We start from the raw sequence: 23927 nt of genomic DNA, 5'->3' as shown, positions 1-23927 counted from the left end.
CCTGATGGCTGTCATTTCTGCTCCTTTACCAGTTATTGAAACCAATCTGGGAAGCCTTGCTGTACATAGTGGGGGGCAGATCCAGAACGTAGCCTCTCTGGGGGTCAGTTCAAGCACCCACAAACTTTCAGTCTGTTTCTCTTTGTTTCAGAAGTTGTCTTCTCATCTTATCCTGGATTCTCAACCTCAGAGGTAGGAACTGTCTGTTTTCCATGTGTATGAAATATCAGTTGAAACATCACTTTATTTTCATTCATTCACTCACTCACTCACTCACTCACAATCCTGAGCTTCACAATGCTAGGTAAGTGTTCTGCCTCTGAGCAACATTACCTAGCCCCAAAACATTAATTTTAATAGACAAAAATAAATCAGTGACAAGGAACATAAAAGACATTTCTGTAGATCATGTCAAGAAAGCCCATTCACTGAACAACATGCACCTGAAACTGGAGATGCAGTAGGGAACTAGCAGGCCCAACCCTCCTCCACCTACAGTCTTGCTCTTGCTACGTTCAGGACTGTTGGTGATAAACCTGACTGAAGGGCTGCAGCCCAGAGACTCTCTCTACCCCTACAAAGCTGGAAAATGCTCTTGCTAGAAACACTACTGCCTAGATTCTAACCCTTGGTGTCACAGGCCTATGCACTTGATTCTTGAAATTGTCTTGGGATACAATCCCAGTAACCAAGCCCCTGAAGATTAATGGCAACATACTCTTTGATACTAAGAAGTACAACTGTACATCTGGTCAACCTGCATCTTCAGGCTCAGTATCCTGCCTTCTCGCAGATACACTTGTATGAGGAATGGAGGAGTGATACCACTTAACAGTTGCTGTAGAACAAGCTTAGTTGCCAACTTTAGATAGCAGCAATTCTTGTCTCTTGTCACATTTATTGAAGCTAGAAAGGTAGTTCTTCTGGTTTTACTCCAGCTCACCCTGCAACTGACTGCAGTCTGCTGGTAGGTTAGCTAGAAGCTAGGCTAAAATGAACAGTTACCATAGCTGGCATCTCTGTCTCAGTGTCTATGGTCTTTTCGTCATCCAGATAAGGATCAGCTACCTGAAAAGTCCTATAAGGTGACATGTGGAAGGGACTCAGATGTACTTCCGCCTCTCCCCCATGGAGTCAAGGGTATTGCGTACTCACCCAGAATGTGGATATGCTTCCCAGCTAACAAGGTCACCTCCAGAGCTGTTCTTAGAGAATTTTTGGCTATATGTTTGAACTCCATCTCTACCCCACTTTCTTTCCCAGAGGGCAGATTGGTTCAAAGGTCCAACCCTGTGAGAATCTTCCAGGTATCTCATGACTAGCCATCCCCCATCCTCATTACCAAATCTCAGGTATAATCAAGAACCTGAATAGCAAAGACATTCCTGTCACTCAAGAAATCCAAGATTTTGGGAAAGGTTTTAGAAGCTGAGTGCCAGCAACCTGGGACTAAGATTAGATAAATTCTATATTATGCAGAGCCAGTCAAATATCAAGGGAGTAGAAATATAGACTGAATAGGAGGGGAGTAGGGTGACCCTGCAAAAAAGATATGTATATGGGCAGGACTGTGTACTGTAGGAATCAAGGTAATTCTTAGGCCTGTTCCATGTTCAAATCCCAGTTGTCTGAAGATCTAGAGAAAGAGTTGGATGATTGACACTTCCAAGGGACTCTAAAAGTCAGATATTTGTTCCTCTAAAGATAGTCCTCTTACAAGGCCAGTCATGCCCTAAGTTTAGTATATTCAGCCTAAATCTCTGTTTTTTCCTTTTCTGTGGTCTACTCTGACTTGCTTCCTTTAGCTCATCTAAGCAAAGTTCCAGACTCATAGGCCAGAGACCTTATTTTCCAGATTTGTCACCCACCACTTTGAGAGTCTAGTCAGACTAGTGGTAAAGCAAGAAGGAAATGTATTATTGAAGACAGCTATACTAGAAAAAAACAAAAACACAAAGAGGAACATTGGTCTTTTTTTTCCCCCAGTCCTGGGTCTTGAACTCAGGGCCTGACCACTGTCCTTGGGCTTTTTCTCAAGGCTAGAGCTCTACTACTTTAGCCAAGTACCACTTCCTGCTTTTTCTATGTATGTAGTACCGAGGAATCAAACCCTGGGTCTTCATGCATGCTAGGCAAACACTCTATCAGTAGACCAAACTCCCAGCCCAGACCCTGGTCTTAACCCTGGTCTTTGGTGTACTGATGAGAGCATCAGGATTAAAAAAGGGAAGGACAAAAGCATCAGATTGGGGGGAAAGATTAGTGGGCATGGAAAGAACAGTGAGTGTCCCCAGGCTTGGTTGACCATTGTCTCAGTTCTGGTTCTGAGTGCCTGCTGACTTTCAATTCTTATTGTTTGAGAAGGCATTTCCATTCTTCTTCCATGTAGGAGACAGCCTTGATTCCTTTCATGGGACGTCTGCCTATAAGAAACTTTTTAGAATCTTGAAAATACTTTCCTCATACTTTGGTATTTTCAGCCTTGAAGGGAAGAAGGAAAGATTAGATACATTTAGTACTAATAAATTTTATATGACTAGATTTTAGGTAGACGCTACTTAACTGATTAACATGTCTATGTGAGAGTTGAACAGGACTCTGACCCAAAGTTTAAGGTAGCAAAGAAGACAGCTGCAGGCCCAAGTGCATTTAGCCAAATCAGCCTTTAGGGCCCCTGTTTCAGAGAAGCTGCATGGAGAAGGGACTATCTCAGCAGACTCCCACAATTGGCCTTCTCACAATCTGCCTTGTGCTGGGGTCACCTAGAGAAGGGGAGTCTTATAAGTGTTGGTTCTACTGTCATCCATGACTCACCTGCCTCCCATGGATGGGGCTGCACAAGTTGGCCTAGGAGAACACAAAATGTTTGGCTCAAAATAGATATCCCACAGACGTTCATTGAATGAACACATAGAAATTGGATGATTTGCTCACAGTTACACAGTCACTAATGGAGCTCAGAGCATGTAGTTTATCCTAACCATTAACTCAATTTCTACCCTTGTAATATTCCTAGCCATATGGCTCTCAAGGAAGCAATGAGTAAAATTATGTTGGTGTGGTCAATGCTGTTTCCATGTTCTGCCTGATCAAGCACATTGACTGACGCAGTCTGGGTTGAACAGAGAGGCCATAACCCTGCAAATGACCCCTGTAGACTTTATCACATTCAGGCCCCAAGGCCTGGCTCACATCCTTCAGGCTTAGATGTGGTTTCATCCTAGAACAAAGACTTTTCTCTGTAGGATGGGGTTGGCATTAACAATGCAAGCATTGCTTGCTTTCTGGAGAGATGTCAGTCTCTTTAGAAGGGCTAAGCTGCTGTGGGAACAGAGAGAGGGAGGTGAGTCAGAGTGCTTCTGATGTCTGCCTCAGTGCCACCGTGACCCCTGGCTAAGAGGACTTAAAACTAGAACTTTGGGTGCTAGAAAATCAGCTCACTCTGTGACCTCAGAGAACTTGGAATCAGAACACTGGGCCCTATATGTGTCTCTTTGCCCAGGTTTCAAAGCTCATGACAATCCAAGCTGCAGGAAGGGTCTTGACCATCACAAGTTTTAACTCTTTTATCATTAGGACACCTTGACTTTTAACTTCTTCTTCTTTTTCCTTCCAAGACAACCAAGGTATGTTCGTTCCCTCCCATATTCGAGATTCTTCCTGTGAAGTCACTGAAGGTCAGGAACCAGACGTTGGCCCCACCCTTCCCAGAGCTGAGGTACCTTAGCCTGGCCTACAACAAGGTGACTCTGTTTCTCTACCTGTTTCCTCAGAGGCACAGATGGGTGGTGGGATTCAAGCCCTTCTGGCCTGAGCCCAGCCTTCTAATTCCCTGTATTATAGGTTCATGGGCCCAGGAATTCTCGGGGAAGGGCAAATGGAGAGAATGTAGGCAGGAGTCCGTCATTCAATTACAGATTTTTTTTTTTTTTGTCGATTGTTGAGACTTGAACTCCGGGCCTGGGTGTTGTCCCTAAGCTCTTCAGCTCAAGGATACCCCCTACCCCTTGAGCCACAGTGCCACTTCCAGTTTTCTGGTACTGAATTGGAGATGAGTCTCTCGAACTTTAGTGCCCAGGCTGGCTTTGAGCCTCCTCAGTAGCTAGGATTACAGGCGTGAGCCACTGCACCCAGCTCAATTACAGATACTCATTTAGTACTTACTGTGTGCCCGGCTCAGTGCTAGGCATTGAGCACATAGCTAGGAAAAGAAAGACTTAGTGTCTGTCTTTGAGAAGCTTGTCAGTTATAGGGGAGACAAACACTGGACAGCCACAATGTGGACCTGCTTGTGCTCTGATGTAAGCACTATGTGGGCAGTCTAACCTAACAGCTGGAATCTGAGAAAATCCTCAAAGAACAGAAAGAGGAAAGATTAAGTAGATATAATGTCCAAAGACAAATTTCATGTTTCCCCAAGGTTTTTCCAATGTTCCTGTCCTCTTCTATAAATTCTCATTTAGTTTTGGATGCTGGGGAACCAACCCAGAGCCTCAGCACATGTTCTTCCATGGAACTGCAATTCCAGCCTCTATGTTTTCGCTTTCCCTCAGTTAAAGTATTTTTAATTTTTTCTATCATTTTTGCCTCTGATCCATGGGTTGTTTAGTTTCTAAATCTATGGGGCTCTTCTTAGATGTGTTAATTTCTAGCAGCTTCTCTTATGGCCAGATAACATCATCTATTCTTCCTTTCTTTGGATATTTGTGTAAACTTGTTTTATAGTCTCTGATATGACCTACCTTGGTAGATATTCCATATGGACTGAGAAAAATATTTGTAACCTGCAGCAGGCAGGGGGAGAGATGTATTGTCGATTAAGAGGGCGGCATTGTCACTCCAATCCTGTGTATACTCTTCTCTGTCAGTTGCTAGGTATGGTGTCTTGAAATCTCTATCCCTTGTGATTTGTTTTATTTCTCCCTTTAGTTCTGTCAGGTTTTTGTTGTTGTTGTTGTTGTTGTTGTTTAGTGTTTGTTTGTGCATGTATTTTTTGGTGGTCCTAGTCTTGATTTGAGCCACAGCCCCACTTCTGGATTTTTGTAGTTAATTGAAGGTAAGAATTTCATGGACTTCTCTTCCCAGGCTGGCTTCAAATCATGATCCTCAGATCTCAGCCTTCAAAGTAGCTAGGATTACAGATGTGAGCCACTGGCATCCAGCAGTTCTGTCAGTTTTCATACTAGGTAATATGAAGCCAGTGCATATATATTTAGAATTGTTATATCAACCAAATGCATAAACCCTTTTTTATTACATACTATCTACCTTAGCCTGCCCTTACATTAATGTTCTCTGTTGTTATTGATGTTGACTAACTGTAATACAGCTGCACAGCTTTCTCACACTTCCTGTGCACATAGATCTCTACCCCTGGGCTGGCAGCTTGCCTATACTTATATTGAAAGTACATCCCTTCTAGCAGCTCCGTAGCAGGGCACTAACTCCAGGATCTAACTCTACTTCCCTTCCTGGCTTGCAGTAGGCTGCTGTAGTTACATCCTCAGTGCTTACCAGCCTAGGATGGGGACTAGAATAGGTTCTAGCCTGTTTTTGGCAGCCCTGGTGGGGTTTGATTCTCTAGGATGAGTTTTCTCAAAAGATCTCCACTGTACCAGATAGAAGTGAACTTCCTGCTCTCCTACCCCAGGAGTCATGGTGGTATTTTTTCCCTATCCCAGTACCATGCCTGGATCAGCAAAGTTCGTTGTCCTCACTTGCCAACCTGTGCTCTAGAAAGCTTAGTATTGAGTCCCCTCCAGGCCCCCCTCTTTCTCTCCCTTCTTTTTCTCCTCCCTCTCAGGAATAACTTGAGATATCTACTGTCCCATGAGCAGCAGCTCTTAAATGCAGCCTCTCTTCCATATTGCAGACCAGTGTCTAACTGCCTACTCGGGGGTCTCACAGGGGCCTCCAAAATGGGTTGACTCCCCCTCTAAATTTGATGTCCTCCCATTGTGCTCCATCTTAGTGAACAGCTCCACCACTGACCCCGTTACTCAAGCTGGAATCTGGGGGCATCCTGGAGACTCCTGAAAGTCCCCTCTCCTCCTCTATACATCACCAAATCTTGTCACATGTAGGTCCTCATGTTTCTAAAATCTCTACCGCTTTCCCCAGGGCTACACTCTCCAGCATTAATGTGGCTCCTCCGTGTATCTCCAGCCTCGTGTCCCAGCCCTCCACGCTTCTTCCCTGCTCTGTCACCCTCAGCTTAAGTCCTCTAAGAGGCAAGCAACTGTTTCTTGCCACACTAGTTAGAGCAATGCTAGAGTACTATTGCTGCAGCAAGCTCAGCACACGGAAAGTTGCTTTCTTGTTTTTACAAAGTCCATTGTGGACATGCAGGCTGGCAGGAGGCCTTCCACATGGGCATGTGGGCTCTGCGAGGAAGGAATATTTATCAGTTGGCTATAGCCAAGCCACATTACTACACCTAGCACCCACCGTGCTAGGGAGGCAGTGCCTCAGTCACACATGCCATCCCTCCCTCCCAGCAGTTACCCATTACCTCCTGCCTCCTTCAATCTCAGCACCTGTTTCTTCCCTGACGTCCTAGTTCATCTCTCCTCCATCCCCTGCCCTGTCCCAGGCTTCATGCATTTCTCTGCTGCCATCTTTGGGTCCTACACTCAGCCAAGAGCAGCATGATCCTGTGTTTACCTATCCAAGCAATGTTTACCTATCCAAGGCTGGCTAGGTCAATAGTCAATCAGTTGCCAGCAGCTTCCTATGGCCCAGTCTTTAGGCCCCAGCTAGCCATGAGATGTCCCTTACACTTGGCTGTGCTCATACTCCTGATGGCTGAGTTCCTGATCTCCCAGCTCTTCTGTCCTCTCCACATGATGGAAGGAAGCCCTCAGGAGTGGAGGACAGGCTGCCGGGCGTGTGGCAGTTTGCCTGGAGGAAGGTACATGTTAGATACTGACGTCAAAGTCACTGCCTGGCCAACTTTCAGCCTCTTTGCCAGACATGTGCTACAGACGCAGTGTGGAGGAGAGGATGACTCTGAGGTGTTAGGCATGGAATGGTGCAGGAGGAGGCTGGAGACAGTGGGCAACACATCCTGGGAATGAGCAGGTGGCATTGCAGGGAGAAGGCACTGCCCACAGTGGCATCTCTTCTCCATGGGGGCCTGATGTACCTGGGTAGAGGTGATGAGTGCCATCCACCTAATATCTGCCCTGCCTCTGTTACAGATCTCAAAGGAGGATGCTGTCCTGCCAGTGGCTCTCTTCCCCTCTCTCTGTGAGCTCATTTTTCATAACAACCCTCTGGTGTCCCACACACGAGGTATGACGCTCTCAACCTTCCCCTCCAACCAAGCGTGCGGGAGCAGTGTGGGCCCCCACATTTCCACCTCCTGGATGCCAGGCCTGGGCTCTGCTTTGTGCTGGAGTGGGTGGGGTCAGTGAGGCCCTGGGAAAGGAGAGACGGCAGACAGTGCCGAGTCCCTGTTCCATACACCTTCATCCTCACTGTATCCAAGTGGGCCACGTGTTGTTGCCCGCTGTGGACTTGTGTGGGAACTGAAGTTCAGGGAGTCTTGTGATCTGCCAGGGTTACACCGCAAGAAAGAGTTGGGAATGGAAAACTGAATTTTCTGGAGCTTGCCTGCACTCCTTGAGCTACACCCTGCTGTGTGGAACAGCTCTGTTTTGGCTTTATTTCATACTTCCCAAATGGTGCAACCCTCCCTCCCAGAGCAGGCTGAATGCAGGGCCCTGTCCAGTGGTGGAGGCCACTGTCTCAGAGGCATCAGCCAGGCAGGTGAGGGTTCTGTGGTCTGTATCAGTTCCAGGCAGATTCTTCAATCTCTCTGGGCCTCTGTTTCCTTTTCTATTGAATGAGAACTATATAATACCTTCTCCCTAGGGTTGATGAGAAAATTAAGCTATATGAACACGTGACAAGCAATTTGCACAGTGTTTGGCACATAGGACGCCCCAGTCACTGTGATCTAACATCCTGTTTTTCCCTCATGGCACCAGGGCTTCCACCACTCTTGAAGAGCTTCCTCCAGGAGCGACTGGGGATCCACTTAATTCGAAGGAAGTTAGTAAAAGCTAAACATCATATTTTGATGCCTCGGAAGGAATCACGGAAGGTCAGTGCTGCAGGGTCCCAGAGTCTATATGAATGTATGCACACAAGCCTGAAACACAGGCTCTCCATGACAGACAGCAGTGCCTTGTCTTTTCCTGACTATGAAATGCAGACTGAAATGGCAAGGACCTGACGGCCAGAGAGGCCCCAAAGCAAAAGCAAGTGCCTGGGCTAGGGACCCCCTGATTTTATACAGGCTGAGGCCCCTCAGAGAGGAAAAATGAGCCCTGAGCTTGAAAACCCAGGCAGAGACTTGGCTGTATCATTTTCTGTAGTTGTCTGACCTTAAACCCTGGTTGGGTACTGGTGGCTCACAGCTATAATCTTAGTTACTTAGGAGAACAGGAGGATTGCGGTTCAAAGCCAGCAAGCCAAAAACTCTTGAAAGACTTCTTCCCAGCCCATAGGTAAGCACACAGTTGTCATTTCTGGCTAGGTGATTGTGAGGGTCACAACCCAGGCAGCCTCCTGGAAGTGGAGGCGAAGGAGGAAAAGAAAAGTTAGGCTAGCTCAGGAAATTGAGCCATTCAACAGGCAGGAAGTTTTCCCTTTGTCTAAACCCTAAGAGAGATCTGGCAGTTGAGGTTTTATGTTCACATATACTTTACATGCTAAAGGTGGCCTCCCAGTCCCAGAGGAAGATCACGGGCACTGAGGTAAAACCTTGATCAGCCCCTGAGGGCAGGGCAGTATGGCCAGGGATGACACAGCCTAGGGGTGAGGCCTAGGGTCCAAGTTGCAATGCCCAAGCATTGCAAATACAGCTTTGGTCATGTCATTGCACCTATCTGTGCTTCTTTCCTCAGTATAAAATGATAGAGATTGAGCCAAGCATGGTGGCTCACACTAGCAATTCTAGCTACTTTGGTGGGCTGAGATCAGGAGGTTGAAGTTCAAAGCCAACTTGAGCAAAAATGTTCGTGGGGCTTCATTTTGATGCAGTGATGGCACATGCCTCAGATTTGATGGCAAGTATAAAGTAGAAGGCACTAATCCAGTCAAAAAATGAGAACCTATCTCAAAATAATTGGTACAAACCAGGGCGGGAGCATGGCTAAATGTTAGAATGTCTGTTTAGCAAGTTCAAAACCTAGTACTGTCAACAATAATAATAATGCTATTGTTCCCTGATAATTTTGAGGGTTAAATAAAACAGTTACACACAGGATAAACATCCACACTTAAGTCTGATTTCCTTCCCTTCCTCCCCAGTTCCTTACCCTGCAGCCTCAGGTTGGTGAAGTGTAGGAGTGACTCCTGATCCAACCTGGCCTTCCTTCCACGACAGGTGAGAAGCCAGGTTCCCAAGGTACCGAAGCAGCCTGTGATACCCCAACAGCTATACATGGTCACAGATGAGTCTCCCTTGCGGGATGCAGCAGAGCTGGAGGCAGAGCCAGAGGAGGAGATGGCAGCCCGCACCAGGAGTTCCTCTCAGGACTTACAACTACCCCCCGAAGGCCTAGAAGGCCTCTCCCTGTCCCGCAGAACCTTCGTGCCACTGCCTCCCATCTGCTCCGACTCCACCCTGAACAGTGAAGAGACTGGATCCTGCCCAAGTGACACAGTTGGCCGAGTCAGCCCTGAACACCTGTCAGATGAAGACATCAAGAGCACAGAGTCCATCTTCCTGACCCAGGTGCCTCAACTCCACCTGCCCCACCATTGTGTGTAGAGCCCATTGCAAGCACAGGGCAAGTCTGGAGACCCAAAGGCAACCCCCTTAGCAGAGCTGTGTGCCCACTCTGGGAGCTCCAGAGTGGCACCCACGGCACAGACAGCATGTGGTCCTGGCTGGGAGGGGTGCTGATCAGGTTTCCACGGGGTTGTTCCAAGTCTCTGCCTCCCCGCATCAGGTCACCACTCATGTTGCCCCTGAATACCAGGAACAAGGCTGCTCAGGGGCAAGGCCTGCTCTTGATGCACCCACAGTCTACTAGGAAAGCTGAGCCTGAGGGAGACCTGGAAGAGGGCTGGACACCTCTGCCCTACACCCGATGACCTGAGCTTTGTAGTCAGAATAGGAGCTAGCAAGGTGGAGACGCGGCCAGCAAGGGCTTTCTGGCAGAGAACACCACCTCATGAAGGGTAGTAAAAAGGAAGATGCTACAGGTGGATGACATACAGGGAAAGGGAATTACAGGTTGAATATCCCTAATCTGAGAGCCTGAAATCCAAAAGCCTTCAAAATCTGAAACTTTTTCCAAGTACCACCATGACCACAAGTGGAAAATTCCATGCCATAAAATTTGGTTTCATGCATAAAATTATTTATAATGGTACATAGGATTTCCTTCCAGGTATACACATATATAAAATATAAATGGATTCTATGTGCAGGATTGGGTCTCATCCCTGAGGTATCATACATATGCGTATGAGTGTGCACACATGCAAATATTCCCAAGTGCAGAATGTTTCAAACCTGCACAAGGGTCAAAGATTTAGCAGAGTCCACTTGAGCATGTTGATTGTATTGATCTTCTGGCTCTCCCTGCTTCCAGTCTGCCCCTTCAGTCTGCCCATGGCCAGATCTCTACAGGATGGTCCACCATCTGTATTTTATATCTAATTCACTGTGCATCTCTTTCAGTCCACACAGGGCAGATAAATTCATAGGGCATAAAAGTACTTCTCTCTGTGAGCTGCCTCAGAACCTTTCTAGAAAATGCACAGCTGGGTGCTGATGGCATACATCTGGAAGCATAGCTACTCAAGACACTTAAGATCTGAGGGTCTCCATTTGAAACCAGCAAAAAATCCAGAAGTAGACGTGTGGCTCAAGTGCATTAGCCTTGAGTGCAAAAAGCCAATCAAAATTGAAGGTGTGAGTTCAAGCCTGAATACTGGCACCAAAGGAAAAACAAAACTTTTAGTCCTCTATAGTTTGCCACCAGTGTTAAGAATAAAGAAAATACAGACCAAAAACGGCACCATCAATTTGGCATTTAAAGGCCCCTACTCATCAGAGCTCTGATAGTTGCCCATCACTACCTGGCTCTCCAGGTGCATTCATCTTTAGTTACCCTAAATGCACCTTGATGTGTCTGGCTCTGTTCCCTTGCACTTCCTGTTTCTTACCTGCTCATTTCCTTTTCTCCCCCACCTTTGCTTATGGACAGCTCTCCTGGCTTCTCCAGATGTGGCTCAGGCTAAGAAACCACTCCCTCCAGGGAGCTTCTTGATGGGTTGGTTGTCCTCTGCAGTCAACCCAAACCACTTGTCTCCTCTGGTAACAGCATTCATGGAGGTGTTTGGTCCTGGTTTCCTATCTGCTTCCCCAGTCCCAATCTCTAGTGCAGAGCTGATACTTGGAAAATGGGCAGGAAATGAGCAGTGTGTTTTCTTCCCTCGCCCAGGTCAATGACCTGCCTGGCCCCAGCACCCCGAAAGGCAATTTAAAGATGAAGGAGAAGCACCAAAAAAGGCCACTCACAGCACCCAGAGAGGTGAAGAGGACTCGGCGGAAGTTCCCATCTGCCTCCAACAAGTACGTGGGCTATGAGGAGCTGCTGACTACCAAGCCTGATCCAGCCTTCGTGGAGCCCAAGGGTACGTAAGACCCACAGACATCTTCATAGCCAAGGTCATGGCCAAGTCTAGCAGCCTTTGCCCAGCTAGGGTGCTGACTTGTGTCTAAATGCCATCAGAAGTCTCCTTACCATGTCCTGACTGGAAGCGCTGCATGTTGTTTGGGATCCTTACCCATTTCTGGGCCCTCCCCTGGCTTTGGGAGCCCAGAGCTTGCTCAGCTGTTCTGGCTGGAAAAGCCAGGGAAAGGCAGTTCCCAGTTCAGCTAAGCCCCAATGGCACATCCACAACCCTCCTTATTTGGCTTGAGGTAAGGACTTCATCGTCTCAGAACCCTTCCTTTCTTATTTCCCATGCTTCCGAAGGAACAGTCTCAGCTGGTCTCTCCTGGGTGTCAGCCCTCCTGTGTAAGCTCGTAAGGGAGGGGGAGGTCACATAGGAACAAGTCTTTATTCCCAAAAGCCAATAATATACTATGCTTCCATTAGGACCCGTGATAAACGTTAGGAAGCTCCTGGAGCCATGCTCTTTTCTCGAGGACTCTCCTGTCCTCTTGCTAAGACTGCTGTGATGCTGGGAAGCTCAGAAACAGCACATGCCATGTAATCTTTTCCCCTAGGCATCCAGAAGAATGCCCAGGCCCTGCAGCGCATGCTCAAGTACCCACTCCTCTGCCGCTCTTCTAAACCCAAGCTGGACGCTTTTCAGAAACCCTACATCCCCAAGCGGAAGCGGGTGAGCACCCAGCCGCTGAGCCTTCCCGGGGCCCTGCGGGTTGGGATGGGGCTGTCTCGGGGCCCTGCGGGTTGGGAGGGGCTGTCTCGGGGGACCCTCCGGGCTGGGTTTCCCCAGGCATCCCTCTTCCTGCTGCCAAGCGTTCTGATCTGCAAGAAGCCTGGCCCTAACCCCCACCTTCCTCCAGGCCACGAAGGTGCCCGCCCCGTCCCCACAGAAGACCCGCGCGCAGGTGCTGGACGACATCCTCATTCGCATGCGCGACCCGCGCAACGTGACAGAGGCACCGCTAGGTACGACTTGGCCTCCATGGCCCTCGCCCTTTCCGGGTGCCGATGAGATTAGGGGCCCTGGCACCGGCGGGAGGCAGGTAGTTGCCCCAAGTCCCGCTGCCTGTTGGGATCCGCACCAAGGCTACAGCAGATGCTGTGGCCTTGTGGCCGCGGCCGCCAGTGGAGTGGCAGCTCTCGGTCTCCGTGCCCTCCTCCACCTCTGGGTCCCCGGGGGGTGTGTGGGTGGGAACCGGGCGCCCCCGCTGGTTCCCCTGCAGGCGAGGTGCTGCGCAGGCGCACGGAGCAGCGGCTGGTGACTCAGAAGCAGTACCTGGAGGCCAAGCGGCTGCTCAAGGAGTTCCGTGCGCGCTACCGGCAGCTGGTGCGTGGCTCCCTGAGGACAGTGTTCGGGCCGTCCCCGCCCCAAACCCAACCAGCGGTGAGCGAGGGGTCCCCCAAGTTCGGTCGCTTCCTCGAGATCATGGATGAGTTCTGCCAGGAGCCCACGGCCAGCGACTCACCAGGCTAGGCCTGCGCCCCCGCCCTCCTTGAGGGCGCTGCGCCCTTGACCCGGCCTAGGCCGATGGGCCTGGCACGGGCGTGAAGGTTTGGCTCCAACCTGCGAGACAGACTGGGGAGCTTGGCAGGCTTTCCCCTTCCTGGGTTGGGCTGCACCTGGTGCCTGGCTCAGCAGCAATAAAGAGTGGTGCATAGAGCAGTGGAGTGCGCGCTGGGCCTTCTTCCCTGGAACCGGATCAGGGCCCCTGCCCTTATACCTGGGAAGGATCCTTGGGGAGGCAGGCACCCCAAGGGGCCACATGTGTAGGACAGAGATGGGGAGGCAAGTGTGAGGGGCTGGGACTGAGAAGCAGTTTCGAACCTAGGCTGTCTTGGCCATGATCAATACAAAGAGGGGTAAAGCTAAGGCCTTGAGGGTGTGCTTTCCGCATGACATTTTCTCTTGTAATGGGGGAAAAGGGATGAAGAGATCAACAAAGACCAGGATTTCGGTGCGATTTCCCAAGGTTCTGAAATCCAGGACTCAAGCCGAGGACTGAAGGCAAACACATGGCCTTTGGCTCCACAAAAGACCTCAGGCTGTGCTGTGGTCAAGACCACATTCTTGGTGCATGCCCAATTTGCAATACCTACACCAGAAGAGCAGCTGGACAAGGCCACAGGGCTGGATTCCATGATGACTATTTGGGGATGAATGGCTAGGTAGGTCCAGTTCCTCGACCATTCTTGCTCTAAGGCTTTTTTCCTGGAGGTGCCACCTTGGTGAGAGCCCTGCAAGTGCCTAGGATCCAGGAAGCCCTGGCATAAGAATTACTGGTCCTCAGCAAGCAGAGATAACCTAATTTGTAACTAAATAGTACCCAATTTTCAGTCTCACAGTGGCTGGTATTGACATGAAGGTATGTCATTGTGCAGCATAAACATGGAAAACATCAAGTGAAAAAGGCCCCTGAATAGATGCCTGTATTGCATGGCGACCCACAGCAGCAGCCATGTTTGAGGGCATGGATTTTCTGGAGTACCAAATATTCTGTTAGAATCTATTGACCAGTCACATCACCAGCTTCACCAGGTTCCAATATTGGGGAACCCCCCTGGACTGGTCCTTTAGTCAGAATGGTGATCAGACCATAGACACTTAGGCTTGAGAGGCCCATAGGCCCATGGCTGTGCCTACCTCAAGGCAGCTTCCAGCAATCTCCTTCAAGCCCATCTGCCTTGTTCCCTATCACCAGGCTCTCTCCCTCTTGTGAATGGTGGTAAGATAGTGCTAGCCTCTGACCTCAGCTGTGCCATGTAAGTCATTAGGTATTCCTAGCTCTGCCCTAGGTACAAGAGTATATTTGCCCTCTCCCCATCCAGGCCAAGCTTTCATTAATTTGAGAACATTCTAGAGGCTGTACTTAACCTTGGTCACAAATAGTATCATTTCAGTTAAATATACCAAGTGTTGGCTGGGAACATGACCTAGGAGTAGAGTGTTTGCCTAGCATGCACAAAATCCTGAGTTCAATTCCTCAGTACCACATACATAGGGAAAAAAAGGCAGAAATGGTACTGTGGCTCAACTTGTAGAGTGCTAGCCTTGAGAAAGCCCAAGGACAGTTCCCAGGTCCTGGGTTCAAAGCCCCAGGACTGGCCCAAAAAAAAAATACTAACTGTGTAAGTTGGCTCTCCTAGACTTGCTGAGTTATTATCCCCACTTCTCCACCTAGTATTCCAACCTTGGAAGCTGTGAGTACTGACTTGTTCCCTCACAAATCTCTATATTTATGTGGTCCTCAAGCAGGAAGCTACCTTCTAGTATCCAGCGACTTTGCTACACCTTTAGGAAGATCTGGTAAGACCACATGGCAGTTTTTTTTAACTGATCCTTTCAGCATCAACTCAGTTATATTCTTTTTTTTTTTTTTTTTTTTTTTTTTGCCAGTCCTGGGCTTGAGCTCAGGGCCTGAGCACTGTCCTTGGACTTTCTCAAGGCTAGAGCTCTACCACTTGAACCTCAGCACCACTTCCAGTTTTTTTCTATGTATGTGGTACCGAGGAATCGAACCCGGGTCTTCATGCATGCTAGGCAAGCACTTTAACCACTAGGCCAAACTCCCGGCCCAAAGATTATAAGACTTTTTTTTTTTTTTTTTGCCAGTCCTGGGCTTGAGCTCAGGGCCTGAGCACTGTCCTTGGACTTTCTCAAGGCTAGAGCTCTACCACTTGAACCTCAGCACCACTTCCAGTTTTTTTCTATGTATGTGGTACCGAGGAATCGAACCCGGGTCTTCATGCATGCTAGGCAAGCACTTTAACCACTAGGCCAAACTCCCGGCCCAAAGATTATAAGACTTTTTTTTTTTTTTTTTTTGCCAGTCCTGGGCTTGAGCTCAGGGCCTGAGCACTGTCCTTGGACTTTCTCAAGGCTAGAGCTCTACCACTTGAGCCTCAGCACCACTTGCGGCTTTTTTCTATGTATGTGGTGCCGAGGAATCGAACCCGGGTCTTTATGCATGCTAGGCAAGCACTTTAACCACTAGGCCAAACTCCCAGCCCCCTCAGTTATATTCTTGAAATCTTTCACACTGAACTGTTTTTCTAGTCATCCAAGATGTCAGTAAGCACCATGACAGTTACATGGCCAAGAAAAATGAATGATGCAGGAATATATCCTGCCCCATTTCCTGGGATCCCTCAGCCTGCCCTCTCCCAATCAAGGGTACACAGAGGAGTCAGACTGGTCGTCCCAGTCTAGAAGGAGTCTGCCCTAGATAGCAATTGGGATCACAGCCAGTGTAGAACATGGCATCACCCCAGGGTTGGCTTAGGCCAGGGAAGCAGAAGCAACTTCAGAAGGCCCAGCTTCTAAGATGTACTGAGTTCAGCTAAAATTCTCATAAGATAACTAATGATTGGTGTGTAAAGCATATTATTTTAAGGACCAGTTCTCAGTTCTTCAACTGGATGCAAGTTCTTTCTGCAACCACTCTCCCTTTGAAGGTTTGGGTTGCTAATGCCAAGGGTCCCTTGGGCTGGTATACCACATGTGGCATCAGCAGCCTTCCAGATGGATCTTCCAAGTTTAGCTAGAACCCCTGGGATGCATTTGTTCACTGTTTGGCGAGAAACTAGTACTGAGGGCATTCTGATGAACTTCTGATTCAAAGTCAGTCTGGACACACCAGTCCAAAAGACTCATCTCCAGTTAACCAGCAAAAACCCAGAACCAGAGGTCTGGCTCAAGTAGTAGAACACCAACTATGAGCAAAAATGCTGAGCAAGAATGATAGGTCCTGAGTTCAGTCCCCAGAACTGGTGCGCATATGCGCAAACATGCACGATGTGAGTGTACACACACACATTTTCATGGACAGCATCATCCTTCACATTTTTACTCACACTGTTGGCTGAGTTAAGCATGAGAGAATAAATGTATATTGGAAATAACTTACATGAAACCTTATATCCAAAACATCATCATACACCTTGGAAATCTCACCCCAGCTTCCAGCTTCTCCCATCACTCTGAATTAAGAAGCAAAGCATTCCAACGTGGGGGATCTCAAGCTCAAAGATCCCAATACATTGCATGGTCTAAGCTGATGCATGGTTGCCAGACATTGCTCTCCAGTTAAGAGAAGAAAAGAACATTCATTTTTCATGAGTTTGCTTTACTGTATTTTCAACTTCAGCCTTGCCTCAGGCAGGCAGACAATACACTGAAAAATGCACTTTGGTACTGTTGAAATAAACACATCATCTCGCTCGATTCCACATCATTAGAATTGAAGCATTTCTGACAAGTGATCCCTGTCCCAAGTTCTTTGTCAGAATGCTCTTTATGATAAGTCAGGTGAAGGAAGTCAGTGGCAGTCCACAAGGGTCCAGGCCTTCCTCCAGTTCTAAGACGGCAACTTGAACCATCAGAGAGCTGCAACAGGCTGACTATACCCAACATACAACCCATTTTCTATTTCCAGAAGAGAAGGAGGAAGTCCTCAGGCTATTGTAATTTTATATAGGTTGAGAGTACATTGTACACAAGGAGAAAAATCTAATAGTTGGCATTTAAGTGCATCATAAAACCTATTCTCTCAGGACTTTTAAGTGCTCTTCTAGAGGTCCAACATTGGTGATGCCATATTTGATGCAAACCTGAGGAAAAACCCCTGCCTTTTGTGGCACAGCTCAGAGGGTAGGTGGTGACAACCATGGACAATCTGCTGCCATATTAACTTGTGACCTGGGCCAAAAGCTACTCTTGAGACTTAATAACTTGATACTTGAAGAGTACCTCAGATTAAATGACAAGAAAGGTGAACAAACCTGCTTTACCTGGGCTTTGTCCTGGACCTAAGACACCACAAAAGGGGAGTGTGGGTAGGGAGGGAGTTTGCTTAAAATCTGAGGTTGACTTTCACATATAAAAAAATTGCCACCTTCCAAAACATTAAAGACCCATTTACTCACAAAGAGAGTACTTTTTTGTTTGTTTGTTTTTGAGGGGGAAAAACCCTCACAGATAACACATAAAAGCAATCAGCCCATTCAATCTTGGCACTTTTTCTCTTTATCCAACTGGACTAATCTCTAAATAGGTGACCTCTGCACATCTCTTAAGCCTTTTTCCTACAGAATGGTCCTCTTCAGAATGTTCCAGTAATGACAATCATGTGTAAAGGTATAATTCTGTATCATCTTTAGAAGAAAATCTACTCAGCTCTCTTGCGCTAAAATCAGACCCACTTTCTACTGAGCCATGAGAATTCACAGCCTGGTTCATTCCAAACATGGGCCAAAGGACCATGGGTTAATGAGAAAAAGGTTGGTTAAGAAACATTTTAAAAAAAAACCTATGGAGTTTCTGATTTTCAAGAAGAAAATAAAAGGCTGGATAGATTTTTAGCTCTTAGTTTTAAACTTAGTTTTAGATTTAGATTTTAGCTCTGTTTCCATGATTCTATGCTTACATTATTACATTGTGGGGCTTTTCTCTACCTGAGTGTACATTTAGGGGGTTAGGTACATTTTAATCTTTTCTTTTTTTTATTGTAATTAGTAAAAGGGTTACATGATATTTGCCAGATAGAAGGTGCATTAATTCACGTACATTGATACCCTTTCACATGTACATTGTAATCTTAATAAAAAATAAGAAAAAGCTATTTTAAAACCTCCTATACAATTTGGGTACGCCTCTCATTCACAAAGTATGTGTATGTGTAGAACTTTAATGATTATTTGTTCAGGACCCAGAAAACCACAGTATAAAATAAGACACAGGGCACTGGGTCCTCCTGGGTGAGGAATTTTAGGTTGAATGATTTCCATACCTCTTGCAGCTCTACTACCCATGATCGTGATCCAGCCTTGCATGCTCCCCATTCTTGCTCTTGACAGTAACAAGTCAGTGAAAGAAAAGGAAAGGGATCTCAAATTGTCTCCAGCTCTGGTGTGAGGTGAAGCTGAAGATGAGTCTAGGAAAGGGTTGGGAAGTTGCTAAGGTGACCATGTCAGTGACCCACAGCCTGCCTCATTTCTTGGGGCCTGACTAAAAGCTGCTCCTGAAGAGGGGTGATTCTTCTGTAATCATTACAGAAGGAGGTTCATTTTTCCCTGGTAAAAATTACTTTGAAAATGAAAAGCACTGTTACGATCAAAAGCCTAACAATACTGATGGGGTGTCTAAAATGTTCCAGGCAGCCTGCTGGTTGCTGGACATGCAAAATAGGGTCACTAAAGAACACTGCTATAAAATAAATGGCCTTCTATAAGACCATTATCATACTCTCCAGCCACCCCCACCCCACACAAACATATTCAAGTACATTCCACTTGACACAGAGCATATCCAGAGCAGAGACTATCATTGTATCTCAAGACCAAGCACAAGATTGGCACATGTTTAAGAGCTTCTATGTATGCATCATGTCAACAAAAAAGATAAACAGTGAAACCTTCAGTCATCTGCCTCTTATTTTAGTCAGTTTGTAATCAGAAAACAAGTCATTTTAATTTCTGGAGGATATTTTCCCCTTTTTCCTAAGGGAAAACCAGAGGAGAACATTTGTGACTAGCATTTCCTTCAAGCAAAGAAATCTTAAATTAAAAATTTTGAAAACACTTAGGGAAGGCCTCAGCCAGATGTAATCTTTTCTCAAAAGAGGAAAGTTAAGGAAAGGGCCAGGGGCCGGGTGCATAATCCTTCGATCTGAAGTCAAGCCAACAGGCTCAGATGACTTCTTCCAACAGGGACAATCAACAAATCATGATCATGTTCCCAAAGTGTGGAAAGGACTGAGACTCCTGAGGGCGCCACATTTCTTGGACTTTCCATCCAAATGACTCCCATCCTCCCACTTTGCAAAATCTTCCCTTTTAGTAAGAAAACACAATGTATATACACAACACTGTAGGACTACTTCCATGATTTGTGAGAAAAAATTGTTTTGTGAAATACTATGTCTCTTATTCTATTTTCCCTCCCCCATTATAATTTCTCCTCTTGTTTCTTTCTATGCCAGCAACTCTATGACCACATTCACAGCTGAGCAATAAGATGGGAATTTTTCTGAAGGTGTTCAGGTTTTAGTTATTAAGTATGAAAAGCATCTTGAAATACACATATCCCGGTGGAGTTTTTTTTCCTCCTCCAAAGCCAAGCTGATTACAGATTAAGACTCTTCCCACCTTAACTAAACTGTTAGCCTATATTTGAAGGACTACTGCTCAGCAGTTTGTGGGGAAGTGCGCTCAGTCACACCATCCTGTTCATCACAGCAGATGCACAGGGAGTGGTCAGTAAGTTGATCTAAGGTTTGGATTCTCTGCTTACAAGAATAGCTTTTTACTCTGCACCTGAAATTTAAGCTTGTTGCTACTACTAAGCACATTCTTAAAATGAAAGTATTAACTTGGGGAAATATTTAAAATATATATCTTTCATCTATTAAAAAATACATATCTTTGCACCCAAAACAAAATTCCAACTCAAAGCACTCTTCAAATGATTGGAGATATAGAAATAGGTGGCAAGTGGAAAAATAAGTGTCTTTGTTTCTACCATCAAGATTAGCCTTCCAACAATATTTACTACTATCAAAAATGGAAATATATGAAGTGGTAAGTTTTCTTCACAAGCAAAGCATCACCACTGGCCTCAGTAGACCAGTGCCAGCTCTCTCCTGGGACCACTAACACGCTCTCTCACAGCCCCAAGAGGAGAGGTCCTAGACCTGAAGGAAGCAGTGTGAATATAAAGTATGAGACCAATGCATGTTTTTAAAACATATATCTATACACATACATGCATGCGCGCACACACACACACACACACACACACACACACACACACACGGCACAGTATATACTTAGATGAGGGATGTTCCCCCACTGGAGCCATCACTGAAGAGACCCACATGTCCCCGTGAGGACCACAGCCCGCCTGGCCTCTTTGCCTCCCTCCTCATTGAGAGCTGTGTGGGAAAGTGGACTCCACACCCCTGATTTTGATAACCTACTTGTCTTCCCAGAGACTTCAAATTAGTTTTTGCTAGTTCCAAATTTAAAATTCTCTCTTGTAACTCCAAATTTGAGATCAGAACCTATCCTGAGAAGAAGGTATTGGTATTCCCTGGCCAATGAGTCTGTTCGGGTCCTCAGCCTCTGCCTTAGCAAAAAGCTGGAACAGACGACCATTTAGGTTCCTTTCCATTCTAACATTTTAGCATGAGTCTATGCCCCTAGGTGTTTCCAGACTTTGGAGACAGTTTCAGAAATGTTTTGACCAAAAGTAACACCATTAGAAAAACTACTATCCTGCTTGGGCTACTCAAGGGGGTCAGCACACACTGCAATATACAAGCGCCAGAAGGTTTGTTAATGCCAGTCCCATGACTGTGGTAACACCTCACACCACCACAGGGAATGCTAGGCCATCTGAGAGTGCCTAAAATCATAACCTAATTCCTACTTTCAATGAGCCCAGAAGGGCAGAAGCACCAAGCACCACTTGGAATGCAAAAGACACACAGTGTCAGCTGCTAAGACAAAAATAACCCCCAATGTCCATGGGACTGAATTTACCAGCTGCACATCCAGCTAGATACCTTGTTTCCATAGTATAGAGCTTCAGCATTGTTCTTTGCCTGACTTTGGGACAATCTGTTTTTAGGATTTTTAAATCAACATTGCAGATAACTACTGCCAGGTGAAAAGTAGTAATAAAGCCCCAACTGCATTTTATCTCACAGGCTGGAACACCTAGGAAAGCTTAAGACTATAGACTGGGGATAAGGGGCGAGCTAGATAACTCATGGCACATGAGTATGCTCCCCAGCTGTTGAATGACTTGCAGGTTGTCTTGGCACCATCATTGCTTTCTCTAGGTATCATTGACAGGCAGGGCTGCAGTTCATTTGAACAACTTGTGAGGAATAGGAAATCCACACATTTGTTGCCAGAAGACCCAGCATCAGTGATAGCTATACTGTTAAGCAGCTGTGAGAACCTGAACATGTGCACTATGGTTTCATCATCTAAAGTTGGGGCTAATATCACTTACAAGTGAGGTCTCTTAAGGTGACCAAATTAAACAATGTCTATGAATGTACTCTGTCAGCCACACCGCATTAGCCAAATGTCATATTTTAAACTGAGCATGTCAGCCAACTTGCAGAAACAGATGCTTCCCCTGATTCAGGATAGCAGTGGAGAAGAGAAAGAACATATTTCATCTATTCTTTTGGGCATTCCGAAGTACCACACTGCTCCACTTCTTTGAAAAAGATGGACTAAATGTTTTATCTGCAAGGCTGATTTAAAACAAGATGCAATCAAAAAATGTCAGAAGGTGTACCAGTTTGAGAAGGTATCCCTCTTCCCTCTACCATTTCTAACTCTGACCACTATTTTCCTGAAGGAGGCCATTCCAAATCTCACTTCAAGTGGGTGCTACCAAATTTGACCTAGAAGTTCTCTGAAGTGGGTCACTCAGGGGAGGAGTGCTTCTGGCCTGGGTCAGAGAGAACAGAGATGCAATTTCCTTGTATTTTGACTAGCAAGACCCTGGAATCTCTCAGAACCATAATTAGACAGTGTTTTGCCATGAAAAGAAACCCAAAGTGAGAGCGCTCAGGTCTTCTAGATGAGTGATCTGGGGCAAAGACCTCTTAAAAACAGGTACCACTGTTCATTAAATGCTACTTAGCCCCTGCCATGCTGCTGGACCTTAAGAGATACTGATCCACACGTCCTTTCCGCCGACTCACAGTCCGCCTCTCATTGTCAAATGCTCGTTGCAACTGCAGAGCCAGCTGTCGGTCTTGTTCTTCTTGCTTCAATTTCTGCTCCATCTCTCGAAGTACTGGATCTTTTGTGATCAGACCCACTTCACTGCTAGTTTGTCGCAGTTTCTTAAGGGAGCCATTTTGTTCCAGGTGCTTGGTCTTACAATGTCTTTTCCGACCCCGACGCAAGGAAGAAAGTGGCTCCTCATTGAGGCTGTCTACCAGAACCCCATTAGCCCCATCAAAATGATTCAATGCCTTTAGCTGTTTCTTTGTTTTGAGGACCCCATCCAAAACATTGTTCTGGGGTAGTACTGAATTAACTGCTGAGATTTTCATAGCTGTGTTTAGACAGGTCTTGTCTAAAATAGCATCTGCAGTTAACCCTGACCGCTCAAACTGCTCCCCATCCAAAGAAGTCCCACTGACTGCCCTTTTGAGTTCTGTGGAATGGCAGGTATCCAGTGGGACCTCGGTGCTTCTTTTTCTACTACTGTCTTGTCCTGATTTTGTTTGGCTACCAGAGGGGAAAAGCCCAAGATCAAACTCAGAGATCAACTCCTCACTGGAATATATTGTATTCAAAGCCAGAAGTGGTGTCTCCTTGCTAGAATGCACAACTTCAGAACTAGGTAAGTCTTCCCCTGTGTCAGGGGCCAAAGAGGTGAGAGTGGCTTTTGAAAGGGTTTTGATCTGCCGTTCCTGAAAGATCTGCTCCCACTTCTTGAGAATCCGTGGACTGGCCTCATAAGAAGTCTGCTTTTGCAGGCTTCTGCTGAGGTTTCGAGGGGTTGATTTGATGATGAGGGGACTTAGAACACGCCCGTCAGGGAGTCTCTTGGGAGGAGTACATGGAGAGCAGACGATGGGCTTGAAATGGTTTAGTTCTTCAGAGATGCTATCATTGCTTTCAGGGCTGATGGAGCGTTCTGGCTTATGCAAGGAGGCCAAAGATGAGAGGGAACTGAAGGGTAGACGCTTTTCGATAGTTAAGTCAGGAGCTGAGAGGCAGCGATTGTTTTGAGTGGACAAGAGGACACCAATAATGGGGTTGGAGGCTGGAGTCATACTTGTGACCTGAAAGAGATTTCAAAGATTTTGTGTGTATGTAAGTGTATGTTTTCACATGATTACTGCAGATGGTGGGAGGACAGGGAAGAGAAGGATGGGAAAATGAAGAAGGGTAATGTGAACCTAAGTAATAGGGGAGGAAAACCCCAAAACCTAGGCACCAATGCCTCACCTGTAATCCTAGCTGCTTAGAAGGCTGAAATCTGGCCGGGAGTTTGGCCTAGTGGTTAAAGTGCTTGCCTAGCATGCATGAAGACCCGGGTTCGATTCCTCGGTACCACATACATAGAAAAAAGCCAGAAGTGGTGCTGAGGCTCAAGTGGTAGAGCTCTAGCCTTGAGAAAGTCCAAGCACAGTGCTCAGGCCCTGAGCTCAAGCCCAGGACTGGCAAAAAAAAAAAAAAGAAGGCTGAAATCTG

At 46.6% G+C, this 23927-nt stretch overlaps 2 protein-coding genes across 5 annotated transcripts in view; one reads left to right on the top strand and one right to left on the bottom strand.

The window, feature by feature from the left end:
- The window catches only part of Xrra1 (X-ray radiation resistance associated 1), a 48198-nt gene extending 34839 nt beyond the window's left edge, over positions 1-13359 (top strand). For all 4 annotated transcript variants that reach the window (XM_090348420.1, XM_090348423.1, XM_090348422.1 and 1 more), the window contains exons 11-19: positions 152-192; positions 3618-3743; positions 7200-7293; positions 7992-8107; positions 9395-9745; positions 11466-11658; positions 12257-12372; positions 12560-12665; positions 12923-13359. In XM_090348420.1, coding sequence (XP_090204546.1) covers positions 152-192; positions 3618-3743; positions 7200-7293; positions 7992-8107; positions 9395-9745; positions 11466-11658; positions 12257-12372; positions 12560-12665; positions 12923-13173 — 1394 coding nt within the window. In that variant the 3' untranslated portion in view covers positions 13174-13359. The remainder of the gene's footprint in view (positions 1-151; positions 193-3617; positions 3744-7199; positions 7294-7991; positions 8108-9394; positions 9746-11465; positions 11659-12256; positions 12373-12559; positions 12666-12922) is intronic.
- A 3168-nt stretch (positions 13360-16527) lies between these two features.
- Positions 16528-23927, bottom strand: part of Rnf169 (ring finger protein 169) — a 46698-nt gene continuing 39298 nt past the window's right edge. The window contains exon 6 of the mRNA XM_090348419.1: positions 16528-23515. Within this exon, the coding sequence (XP_090204545.1) occupies positions 22352-23515 (1164 nt within the window). The 3' untranslated portion in view covers positions 16528-22351. The remainder of the gene's footprint in view (positions 23516-23927) is intronic.

This window comes from Megascapheus bottae, chromosome 16 (assembly GCF_031878675.1).
Source record: "Megascapheus bottae isolate mThoBot1 chromosome 16, mThoBot2.hap1, whole genome shotgun sequence".
In the NCBI taxonomy this organism is placed as follows: domain Eukaryota; kingdom Metazoa; phylum Chordata; class Mammalia; order Rodentia; family Geomyidae; genus Megascapheus; species Megascapheus bottae.
Note: the sequence above shows the minus strand (reverse complement) of the source record. Positions and strands in the feature narration are given on the sequence as shown.